Source organism: Lytechinus variegatus, chromosome 14, assembly GCF_018143015.1.
Source record: "Lytechinus variegatus isolate NC3 chromosome 14, Lvar_3.0, whole genome shotgun sequence".
Taxonomy (NCBI): domain Eukaryota; kingdom Metazoa; phylum Echinodermata; class Echinoidea; order Temnopleuroida; family Toxopneustidae; genus Lytechinus; species Lytechinus variegatus.
Genome location: NC_054753.1, coordinates 27,705,447 through 27,718,312, shown reverse-complemented (window position 1 = coordinate 27,718,312; position 12,866 = coordinate 27,705,447). Strand labels below are relative to the sequence as shown.

The 12,866-nt window shown below is 37.3% G+C and overlaps 1 protein-coding gene across 6 annotated transcripts in view; it reads right to left on the bottom strand.

Moving 5' to 3' along the window:
- Positions 1-2,790: 2,790 nt before the first annotated feature.
- The window catches only part of LOC121427196 (rootletin-like), a 63,507-nt gene continuing 53,431 nt past the window's right edge, over positions 2,791-12,866 (bottom strand). For all 6 annotated transcript variants that reach the window (XM_041623468.1, XM_041623470.1, XM_041623471.1 and 3 more), the window contains 8 exons: positions 12,678-12,817; positions 12,164-12,293; positions 11,010-11,210; positions 10,254-10,423; positions 9,426-9,567; positions 8,565-8,670; positions 7,237-7,464; positions 2,791-4,492 (listed from right to left, as the gene is read on the bottom strand). In XM_041623468.1, the coding sequence (XP_041479402.1) occupies positions 4,407-4,492; positions 7,237-7,464; positions 8,565-8,670; positions 9,426-9,567; positions 10,254-10,423; positions 11,010-11,210; positions 12,164-12,293; positions 12,678-12,817 (1,203 nt within the window). In that variant the 3' untranslated portion in view covers positions 2,791-4,406. The remainder of the gene's footprint in view (positions 4,493-7,236; positions 7,465-8,564; positions 8,671-9,425; positions 9,568-10,253; positions 10,424-11,009; positions 11,211-12,163; positions 12,294-12,677; positions 12,818-12,866) is intronic.

Here is a 12,866-nt window from a genome sequence, read left to right as displayed (position 1 = left end):
AATGAATTATCTACTTTCATATCTAGGAGCTTGGGCACATTTCATGATACCAAAAGCCAGTGATTTGACACTGGCTTTTGTTATAAGCTACTGAAATCCTTGCATCTCATTGGCTCAGAGCATATTTGTCAGCGAAAATCACCGAGAAGATGCTTCATGAAACACTCCTTATTTAATATCTAATGAACATAAACTTTTGAGCCTCCTTACATCAATCACATGTTGTACAGTAAAAAAACCATGAAGTCTGCTACAGCACATTTATGGCCACTTAGACGAGGTGAGGGAAAATGGAGTTCAAAAACAAACAAATGCGAAATAACCCTACATATTCAAGCAGACAGTGTCAAAATGACAGGCTTGAGGAATATGTGAACAAAGCAATTGCTAACAAACAAGTCACAAATTATTTTCTTATATTTTGCATGTTCTGTAAGACATCCCATGCAAGTCCAGTTGCGGACATAAAACAGGATCATATTACAAGAGATCAACACCATTATCATGCTTTTACAGAACAAAGAAAACTACAGCTTTTCACTACGATTTTTCACAAAATAAAACAGCACAAAGAAATAGAAAACAAATCGTTTGCACACACAAAGAAATTGCTGATGGGTCATCTACTGCACGCTAATCACATCAATTTGTCGAAACAAACAAAATCACACTCCGCACGGAATGGTCCTTGTAACAGTAATACTGATGGAGTTTACTAAAGATAAGTTTATCACAACCCGGTCCTGTTTCACAAACCTTGCCTTCAATGGCCAATTAACAACTAATGTTGTAAATGACTGATATCATGCCATCTGATTGGCTGATTTTATCATCGATCCTATTTTTTTTCATGACAAAGGGCACAACTACTCCTAAAACATGCCAGAGGTAACCTATCTACATAGGTTACCTCTGGCAATGATACTAATGAGTCCATGCGATTTAAAGACGAATCAGATCGCCATTATTACACTGGCTTTGCACATTGTATATGGAAACATAAAATACAAATAAAAAATGTCCCATATAGACTAAATTTTTACCAAAATAGGAGCTTCTGTTGAAACATGCTCTTGATGAATGCAGAACGTGTGAAGGAAGAAAACATAATAAGTTATCGCATTCAGTTCTCATCACTCACTATAATGCAAATGTGTGAAGAGAGTGAAAATAATAATTTATCGCATTCAATTCCCGTCACTATAATGCAAATGTGTGAAGGAAGAGAATATATAAAGTTAGCGCATTCAATTCCCGTCACTCACTATAATGAAAATGTGTGAAGGAAGAGAATATAATAAGTTATCGCATTCAATTCTCGTCACTCACTATAATGCAAATGTATGAAGGAAGAGAATATAATAATTTATCACATTCAATTCTTGTCACTCAATATAATGCAAATGTGCGAAGAGAGTGAATATAATAAGTTATCGCATCCAATTCCCGTCACTCACTATAATGCAATTGTGTGAAGGAAGAGAATATAATAATTTATCACATTCAATTCTTGTCACTCACTGTAATGCAAATGTGTGAAGAGAATATAATAAGTTATCTCACTATATTCTCGTCACTCACTATAATGCAAATGTGTGAAAGAAGAGAATATAATGAATTATTGCATTCACTTCCTACCAGTCACTATTCAAGCAAACATTGGAAATACCTCTCTAATAGCCACATCAAACCTGTCTTTGATAAAGCTTTAAAATACATTAAACAAAATCTCTGTAGCTATATAAAAAAAAACTCTGTTATTTCTAACGGCAACCAAAGTTTCATTAAATCACATCATCATTGAATACCTCTCATGAATTTCCAAAGTACACAGAGACCACTATGCATGTCTATTACCGGCAAACCAAAATAAGGTTATCAAATCTCAACAACTTCAAGTTAGCTCATTCTAACACCACTTCCCCCCCCCCCAAAAAAAAGACACTGTCATGTCCACATCATGAAGCATATTCTGTTCAAATTATCTGAAATAAATACGGTAACTACACTGCATCATAAGAAACTGTTTTGTCATGCCACAACTAATCCTTATCAACACCAAACCTTTGCTAATTCATGATCAATCCTATAATAATAATACAGATATATTTACCCAGGGTAGCCACTTCAGTTTCGAAAACCGTTCTACCAGCGGGCCCTGCTATTCTTATTACCCCTGCTATAGCTGAGCTGCCTAGGCGCTCAAGCATTCAAGGAATTTCTTCCTACCGGGTACCCAGTTACCTCACCTGGGAACTATACAGCCAGTATACTGAATATATCTTGCACAGGCCAATAATTACCTCACACAATACTTATAATCATAAAGGGATCCAACAGCCAACACTGTGGTATATTTCTCGAATCCTTAGGCAAGGCATTTCGTTCATCATTATTGTTCTCTCCTCAATGTGATAATAAACACCTCAATGAATATTCATCTGTTGACATCCATTTATAATTCTGTTTACTGGATATACCTACGTACACTTTCATCCTTCAATATATATATGGTTTGTCACATATAATATAATAATAATAATATAGGATATTTATAATGCGCTCATATCCACCTTGTTAGGTGCTCAAGGCGCTCCTATATTACCCGGCTAAGCTAGGCGTTCATAGTGCACACAGCTTCTTAAGGAATTACTTCCTACCTGTACCCATTTACCTCACCTGGGTCGAGTGCAGCACATCGTGGATCAGTTTCTTGCTGAAGGAAATTACGGCATATCATTCACATCATATTTTATTGAAATGTTACTTTGTATGTTCTCATTTTGATTGTTATAATACATTAACTTCTGCTAAAATGCCGATATGTGACCAGGAAAGCCTCCCTTGTGTTACAATGAGCACTTGAGCACTCAGCAGCATGGATACATGCAATTAATAACCAGAGTTATCAATAATTATTACTGTTATTAATATAAGTATTTTCAAGTGTTCTTACTGTCAATTATAGTTGATTGTCTGTGTTTGAAACAAACTTCAGTGTCTTTGAGTTGTATCTGTCTTTCCAGCCAAAATAGTTCATTTTTCTTCCCAATCTGAAGGGTAGGTATCTCTGTTAATATTTATATTTCCTCAAAATTCAAATGACACTTTTCGGGGATAAGTTGAGGTTACAAATAGGGTATGCTTTTTGCTTAAAAATGAGGGGGGGGGGAGCTCTATACTGGGGCTATGTTTCATGCTTTTAATAAATTCATGTGCCTCCTTGGCATGAGATAAAATCCACACAAAAAAAATAACTTGTCAACTCCATGCCCCCATGTGCACAATGCATAAAACTATTTAAATGACTTCAATGTTGCCTTAACTTACACGATCTCTTGTCTAATTACAACAATCTAATTTTTATTAGCACATCACATCCAATCGGTCCTAGAAAAGTTCTGGCTCCTCACATGGGGCAGTTCAAGCAAGCAAATGGCAGTTGCCGAAGCACGATGTCTCTACACCTCAATATACAGCACCACTGCACAGGAAACAATTCTATGTACGGCTTAAATTCAACTGTCACTTTCTCTGCAATACTGTCTGATATCAAGGGCCGTTTGCAGAAAGGGTTGTTATCAATCGCATTTCCATAAATCAATTGCAACCTGGCTGTCAACTAATCAGGAGCATGTGTTGGGGAATAGCAAATCATCATTTTTTTGTCATATGATCAAATGCAACTGTTTCTGCAACAAGCTCCTGATCATACAGAATATATTGTAATTTCTATCTTATCATCCTAAGAGTAATAGTAGGATTTAAAAAAAAAGGGTAGTGATTGAGAAACATGTAGTTGAGGCATAGGAAATTAAACAGGGTCTAACTGTGGAGCTCTTTTATTTCCATGTATACTTTTATGTGTGAGTGGCAACAACATATTTGAGAATCTAAAACGTAACCGAGCACTCCCAGACAAGTTGGTTGATTTCTCTTCGATCACAGCAGCCAGTTCATCACACGCACGTTGCTTCTTGTTTTCATTCTTTCATTGATTGCAAATTTTATGAAACAGGCTTAGGTACTGATTTCATGCACTTGAGGGGAAACTATTCTCTCAACTGGCTTTGATATACCTACTTACTGTCAAACGGACTTAATTCTAAAACAAAGAACTCCTGCCATGAATTATGGAATGTTATAAACACTTTGGAACTATGATTTCTTACATCTCTTATAATAATGAATAATTTAATTACATAATCAATATTCTTAAAAATCTTCTCTAAATACCACATGACAAGTCATCATGCTGCTATCTGTTTTGGATCCAGAAGGGTGCGACTCCTTAAATCTGATTAAAACCCCTTCAACTCCCACGTGATGGAAGGTTGGGCGGCACTTGAAGAATGGAATGCAGAGTGAATTCTGTACATATTGCATGGATACTCTACGCAACCGGATCACTTCCGTAACGAGCCGCGAAGCGAAGATGGACTGAGGCCTCGTGCCGACTGAGTCCTGCTACCACTACTCCTAAGCTTGGAATCTAGTTCAGAAAAAAAAGAAAGAAAAGGTTAGAGGTAAAAGAGAGTAGTTGCAGCAAACAATTATTTCACGAGGAAAAGCCTTTTACATCAAGGTTAATCGTCACTATATCATCATCTATGTAGACATGTTACATTGATATAAACTTATCTTTGTGAAATCATGAAATCTTGGCTCAAAACCTATAGTTCTAATGATCACTAATATAGAAAAGCATACATGGGACAGTGTATTAATATTGAATGGAAAAATACCCAACAGTTGATGGAATTCCTTGCTTGGTTTGCTGATTTCTCAGCAATTACAGTTTCTTTCAGAGTTATTTATTTATACAAACACTTGGGTGGTAATTTTATTTGATTCTGTTCGAACTCATTTTGAAATTGTTACCACAACTGATATTTATCTTTAACTTTGAAAATGAGCAATACAATAATTAATGTAGTATATTGGATGGCACAGAAAAGAAAAGCAATCCATTGTAAATATTATTATCTTTAGGGATGATTCTTTAGTCGTAATATTGTACAGCACGTTTCGTACATAAGCTGATGGTGAATTGTCAGATATCAGTGCAAAGAGCAATACCCTCCAATATTGCACGGGCAAATCATTTAGAACAAAACACATGTTTTTAATGCACTGCTAAAAGACCTTTTCAACTTAATTATTTCAGAAGCAGACTAGAAATATATGAGAAAGTGGAATATATATACTACCAGGAGATTATATTTGATTGACAATCAAATTGTTATTTGGGAGATCAAGTGGTCTCAAATTAATGTTATTGTCTCCCAGCTGATATGACAAACGTTTGGGGCATAAAACTACTTCAAAAAGTCAATGTGTGAATAAGAGGTCATAAATTATGTATGAAATTATTATTTAAACGGCAATTTTGACTACTTGACATTTAACAATATTCAAAGAATAGAACTTTTAATTTCAGATATTGTAAATGTCATGGAAGTTACCTCATAAGTATTAAAGGTAAATGCTAGTGTTGGTTACGATATCAAAATGACTTCGTACAGAATCCAATGAAATGACCACCAAAGTGTCTGTTTGCAAAAATAAAACGTATGTGCCAAAGGATCCTGGAAGAGATTGTGTAATTGCTGAGAAATCATGATCAGCAAATAAGCACAGGATTCGGGTAGAGCGTCAGGCCCGACATTCAAAGCAATAATTATACACTCTCCCACGTGCACTTATCTGTGTTGGGGATCTTCACTCTGAAAATTTTTCAGCGTAGATTTCAAGATTTCACGAAGTTCAGTTTATGTAACTGTACCAGATCTAGATCCTCAATGATATACTGACAATTAAGCCTTGTTTTACAGACTTTCTCATGAAATCAGAGTTTACTGCAACTACTGGAATTTCTCTTTAATACCTAAGTCCATTGACAATATGACTTGTATCAAGGGGAATGCTTACAGAAATGTGAATGTGAGATGCAAGACCTAATACGTTACCTATAATAATCTGAGAGACATTCAAAAAAGTTAAGAACAGAAAAAACGGAGCCTTCTACATTTCCTATACATTTCAAATTTGTATAAGATATGGACAAATGGGTTAAAATTGCTCTCTTTTCCATCCAAATAGGAATAAGAATGGCATTCAAGAAAGGTAAGAAATAAAAGGGGGGGGGGGGGAGGAGAGGACCTTCCTAAATGTCCTATACGTAAAGACAATTTTGTACAAAATAGGAACAAACGGGTTATGATTTCTCTCTGCTTTTTAACTAAATTAAGAATAAATACTTTTTTCATATTTTCCAAATTTTATTGATTTTCAAGATTTTTTGTAACATTACAAAAACAGCAATCATACAGGAATTACATAATTGTATAACATTAAAAAAGAACAATAATCAAATAGGAATCTCTGTAACAATTACCAAACAAAACAACAACAAACAGACCTGATGTAAAAGCTAAAAAATGAGTCCCTGGTGGTTTGGTTTGTCTCATCATCGAAATATACTTAATGGGAACTATTGACAGGTATGGGGCAATAGTACAGTCACACCATAGAAACCCCGATCCCAAATCAACCAATGTCTTTCCATTGGAAATAACATAATGACTTTGATCAATCTGGAAAACGGTTTTCATTGGTGTAACTGTAACTTGGTCTTGGTGGATATTGAATGCAAACATTTGGCTGCTTTGAGATGAGGATTAAACTCATCCAATTCTCTTTCAAGTTCAGTAAGCCTATTGTTTCATGAAAGAGATCTGGAGCCATTTCATAATGCTGTTGAAAGTTACCCATAATTTTCCGCATAACCTAGTGACTCTTTCCTGTGCTAAATACCAGAACTGGTGAGTGTTTCAGAAAGCGGTAAGTAAATTAAGAGTGTCTTTAAGAACGGCTGGTTAACCTTTCTTATGCGCTAAATAATCACCAATGAACATATCATGGTGAACATCATTTACCACAAGAAAGGATTACCAGCCGTTCTTAAATTCGCTCGTAACTTAACGAGCAGCTTTGTGAAAAGGGCCCATGAAGTGCATTTCTTACAGACCTAAACCAAATCAAAGTTTTGAAAGATATTGAATATCCCACTTGAATAGTGTAATAATGATGATTTTAATCTACAAAGACTGGATTTCCTCTGTGGAGCTGTAGGGAAGAAGTGATCGAAAATCTGAATTAGCAACTAAGAAAAGGTCACCAGTCGAGCGTAAAGACGTGCCCACGTTACAAACACACCAACCGGTGAGAACTTACCTATGCCTGGTGTAGATGTGCTGGTTGGTTTACCAAGCCGAACAGGGGATATACTACGGGTGCGGTCCTTGGCTAAGCGTGGTGATAGACTGGTAGGGGGCGACGCTCCTCTGGCTGACAATCGCATGGAGGACGAGTAGCCCATGGATTCATCAAGCTTCCGAGTCTCGTGCTCCAGGAGTACGGGGTCAAGGGTCGGGTCTCGGGAAACAGAGTGCAGAGACTCACCTAAAAATACCAAAAAAAAGAATTACAGGATGTGATGGAAACACATATTGTTGTTTTAATGCTAAAAATACATTACACAATTACTAAATCTAAGATAATCCAGGAATTAGGCCTCACTCATCTGGCTGCATCAGGACCAGCTTCCCTTCCAGTAAGTGACATGGCTGGATGCAAGAGTTACGTAGCAGGGCAGCATTTGCATGTATAAGCTGGAGGAATTTGTTTTGTATTAGTCTTTATTTGTTTATTCAGTTCAAAAACATATATACATACATAATCAAATAACGTAACAAATTAATTGCAGCTGAGTAACACTGTGGATGATCATAGATTATCACTATCCATTCCAGTAGGTTGGTGTGACAAAAAAATCAAATGTGAAAATTGTTGATGATGGAGCACTTTGATGTATCGGAAGAAGCATGAAGGCAGGAATGAGGTCAAAAGACACAGCCAGATAAATAGTGACCAGTCAAGGCAAGTCAGACAATGCAGTCGAGGAGAGCCTCTAGGACACATTTTGCCGGCCTTTGTCGTAACGGCCAACGTGTACAGAGTCTATGGGAGGTTTTCTCCAGAAACCTGATGGCTCAGAAGCACCAGCCTAGACTACATACCTCAAAACATCAACAGCAATGTTTACCAGACTGAGGTCTTATAAACATATTAAGCCAAGCGCACAAAATGCGATCCGTTTTGCGATAAAAATTTCACAGAAATTATAACATTCGATATGAACATTCCAACCACTAAAATCTCAGTGATCAGAGTTTAAAATAGGGATAGGACTAACTGACATCGAAATTCAGTCAAGTTCGAGCCTCCTTGTCGGAATAAAAGCTAATTCAATTCCAAAATGTAATGACGTCAACGTCTGCTGCAACTTGAAGCCGATTTGGACATTACTCTGTCCACAGGGCTTGCCGCAAAGTAAAATTATGATCTTAATTTTCCTAACACTAGGCCAAACTTCAAATACAAAAATTTTCCTTATTGGTACTTTCATATTTAATGCAAAGTGCGATCCAAGAAAAATCATATCGCATCGGATCCCATAGAGTGCGCTGGGCTTTAGAGTATCGTGGCAATAATGAACTTACTGAGCATATTCCTGAGGTCCTGGATCTCATCATTGGTCTTGGAACTCGAGATGTACTGTTGCCGTTTCTTCACTTCACGTTGCATCTGATCTTTCAAGGTGGAATTCTGGAGGAAAAAGGTAAAAAGGAGATAACCGAATCACTTACGATGATCTTGAATAAAACATGATCACACAGCTATCGATAAGACATTGTCTGTTAGATAGCTTGGATATGAAAATCATCTTTCAAATACTGCTACCCCATATCATGACCAGCAAATTTAGATCAATTCAGTCTAAATTCAATTAATTATATTTTATGACTTTTTAAAGAAAAAAAAATTTCCTCAGGCTATTGATACACATAAACATGAAAGTGAGTACAATATGGTGCAGAAGTACATTAAAATTTGGGACACAAATTACAAATATATACATCAGAAAAGAAATAATGAAACATAAATGAAGAACACCCCCAAAAAACAACAACAAATAAATAAATATAAATTATGGAATTCAAACATGCACTCCACGTTTTGCATGCTCAAGGTTTTGCAATGGTTTCTTAAACCTGTGTTGTTAATGATTTGTGTCAAATTTGGCTTTCCATACACTCTTAAAATGTTGGGCAACATACTGTCCACACAATTGGTTAAAAAAATTATCCAAATCTGGGTAGTTTTCAAGCAATACTGTGTAGTTTTCACCCAAAGCACACATCATTGGTTTAAAACTACCCAGAATTGGATAAAGTTTTAACCAATTGTTGTGTGGACAGTATATTGCCCAACATTGTCTAGAGTGTAGTCAAACGACAACTTTGAACCACCATTTGAATTAAACTTAAGTTCAGAATAGGGGCTAGGGTGTTCATTCTGACCTGTTCTTCGAGTCCTTTGACCCGTTGCCTATGAGCCCTTTCCCTTGCCTCAAGGGTCCGTTCTGCCTGTAGCTGAGCTGTTCTTAATCTCTCGGTCTCGATCTCTGTCTCCTGTCTGTGTCTTGTTGTTAGTTCAATTAATCTGGAAAATAAATGACGAAGAAATTGAGGGGCTTTCTGCTTCATTAAAGCTATCATAAAATTATCAGTTCATGTTATAGGAAGAATATTGGAGAAAATGATATGCTATATAAAAATATTCTTTCTTTAGGATTGTCATTCTTGGTGCGTTTTTTAGCGATAAAACAAGGATTTTCTTGGGATTGTCTGTGGAAATTAACTATCCAAAATAAATAATGGAGTCAATGAGGGGCTAAAAATTACGATTGATGTATAAGTATCAATAAATAGTTTCAATTGAATCAATTCTAACTACAGTGAAACCTGTCTATAGAGACCGCCCAAGGGAAACATAAAATGTGGCCTTTAAAGACAGGTAGCTGCTATAGACAGGTTCTTATACACACAATCTGCCTTGATGGGAATCGGTTTTAGTGGTCACTATAGGCAGGTGCCTGGTGGCCACTATAGACAGGTGGCCACTAACACAGGTTTGACTGTACTTGCATATTTCAGATTGATTGTAACTTACATCTGCAACATAAACAGCCCCCCCCCCCAAAAAAAAAAGAGACTGATTTGAAAATCCTAACTATGTACAGAGAGGCCCCAAGGAAAACTGAAATTACTTGATAAGAGGTTACCGCACCATACAAATTTGTGAAAAAATTCCAATATTCTGGTATTCTACACGGCTTCTATCCTAACCTCTGTGCATGTTGCTGTTCCGTCTCGGCCAGAGTGGCCTGGAGGGATTGGATCTGTCTCTGCAGCTCGACGTTCTCCTGATCCAGGGAGGTGAGAGATTGGTCAAGAGCTCCTTTCTCTGATGTGGCCCTCATCACAGCCTCCTCGTGGCGCATCTTCTCTCGCTCAACCTGCACAGTCAAGAAAATGGAGATAGGAGTAAATACAGGAATTGTAATAACTGATTAACTCTTCATATCCATTATAATAATAGGAATAATAACATAGAAGTACGACTATACTCTACAAAGAGGACTGTACTTGACGGCTGAAGAAGATACAATGTATAGGGAACTCATCTTAATCTGCAGAATTTATGTCCCATAATTAACAAGGGATGTGCTACACAATTCTAGCTGAACAAATAATTATACACATCCATTCTAGCACAAACAGCCATATGAGGAAAGGGAAGTACCTCATGGAGGATTAATTCCATGATTTTTCACTCACGACTGTTAAAGGCTACTGAAATCCTTTACCCTGATTGGTTGTGAGCAAATTCATCAGTGAGAAGTACAAAATGCTTCCTGACAAGGATCCTCACGACATTAATCGAACCTTGGTGCTGTTTCATAAAAAAATTGTTGTAGAAACACCTGGTCAATTAATATCGGAAGTTCACTATCAGCCAATCAAACTGAAGGATTTCAGTAGCTTTTAACTGTAATTTCAAATGTGCTTTTCTAACAAGTTCTATGAAATGGCCCCCCTTACCTTATCCAGGGTCTTCTTGAGAGCAGTCTTGTCCTTCTCCAGGCGACCTGCGCTGCGTTGGACCTCTCTCTTCTCCGTCTCTAGATTACTGTAAGCCTTCTGCAGCGTGGTGACGTGTTCCTTCAAGGAGCGTTTCTCTGCTTGTAGTCTCTGGATCTGAGTCATGGTGGTTTCCTCTGATTCTTGTTGTTGCTTCACAAGCTGTATCGGGGATGGAGATGAAGAATTCTAGTTTAATTTGATGGTCTGAACATGGCTGTTAATTCTCACAGGTAACTTGAAAAAGTCGAGGTGGGGTTTGAATCTACTTGGTCTACTATCTGATGGTATAATTCCAAGATTACATAACACCATCATGGCTAAACCCACTTGGTCTACTTTCATTTTGATCTCATTACAGTTGGGTCCAACCTCACTTGATCTAAATGCCATTTAGTGTAATGCCCTTATGGTCTATTCCACTTTAGACCAGCAGTCCTTTTTATTTTGCCCTTGGTAAAATAAAGCAAGGTTCATAAAAAAAGCTCATCCAATCATATAAACTATCAAAGTAGTTTTAGACCAAGTAGATAATAAATGAAATGGGGATAGCCTAACTGGAGATTACATAAAATGACTAAATTAGACCACACAAGTTAGTAGCCTAACTAGGATTAGATCATAAGGGATGAGACCAAATGTAAACTAGACGACTTGGGTGTAGACCACGTGGCAATTTCTTATGCCCTGCTTTAGACAAATTGGGGTTAAGTCCCAGGTCCCGTAACACAAAGGTTAGCGATCAATTGTAAGCTTGAGTTTCACGATTGATTGTACATTGTAGTCAATGGATCAATAGTAGAAAAATGTTCTCTGATCATTGCTAAGCTTTGTGTTACGGGCTCCTGGTGGGTGTATCATAAAGCTGTTTTTTTGTAAAGTTTGAACAAAAGGTCACTAGTCGTGAGTAAAGTCATTCAGAACTGATGAACAGCTTCATGAAACGCCCCCCAGGGACCCGCAACACAAAGCTTAGCAATCATCATAGAACAGTTTTTAATGACTGATTGCATTGACTACAATGTACAATCAATCGTGAAAATCAAATTTACAATTAATCGCTAATCTTTGTGTTACGGGACCAAGGTGCGGTTCGATCTTTACAATGAACTGACCTGTTGAGATGATCTGACTTGTTGCTCGAGCTCTGCCCTCCTCAGTTCACACTCCGCTAGATCGTTCTGTGTCTGTTGTACCCTCTCTATCAACTGGTGGTTCTGCTTCTTGGCATCACTAGCTGCGTGTCTGTAAATAAAAGGGTAGATGAGCTGTGAATCAGTGGGTCCAGGATTCAGATCTCGTTATAGTACCAATGTCCTGCTGGACACAATGCAATACGAATATTGCCCCAATCACATTTTGCATAAAATATGAAAGGTCAAACGAGAAAAACTTATCTTAATTGAAAATAAGAAAAATGCAGAGTATTCTTTTCTGAAAATGATTGTAGTCATTAAAAGGACTGCAAACAAGAGAGGTTGAGAGGCTCGGGTAGTTGGAAAGGGGAGAGATGGCTGGGTTTCAGTTGGCGAGTGGAGTTGCGAAGCAGAAGTGAAGACTCAACGTTTGGACAGGTAGGCTGTCCAGGTGGACAAATCACTTAATAAAAAATATCTATAGATTCATTACCTGGCAGCATCTAATCTTTCTTGAAGCACCCTCCTATCCTTCTCACTGTTAGCCACGGCTTGCTGTAGATGATGTAATTGCTCTTGTTTCTGAGTGGCTTCCATTGCAGTGTCATTCAGAGACAAGGATAGAGATTGAAGCTGAAATTAAAAAGCATTTGAACAATGTATACACTTTCTCCACTCCTTG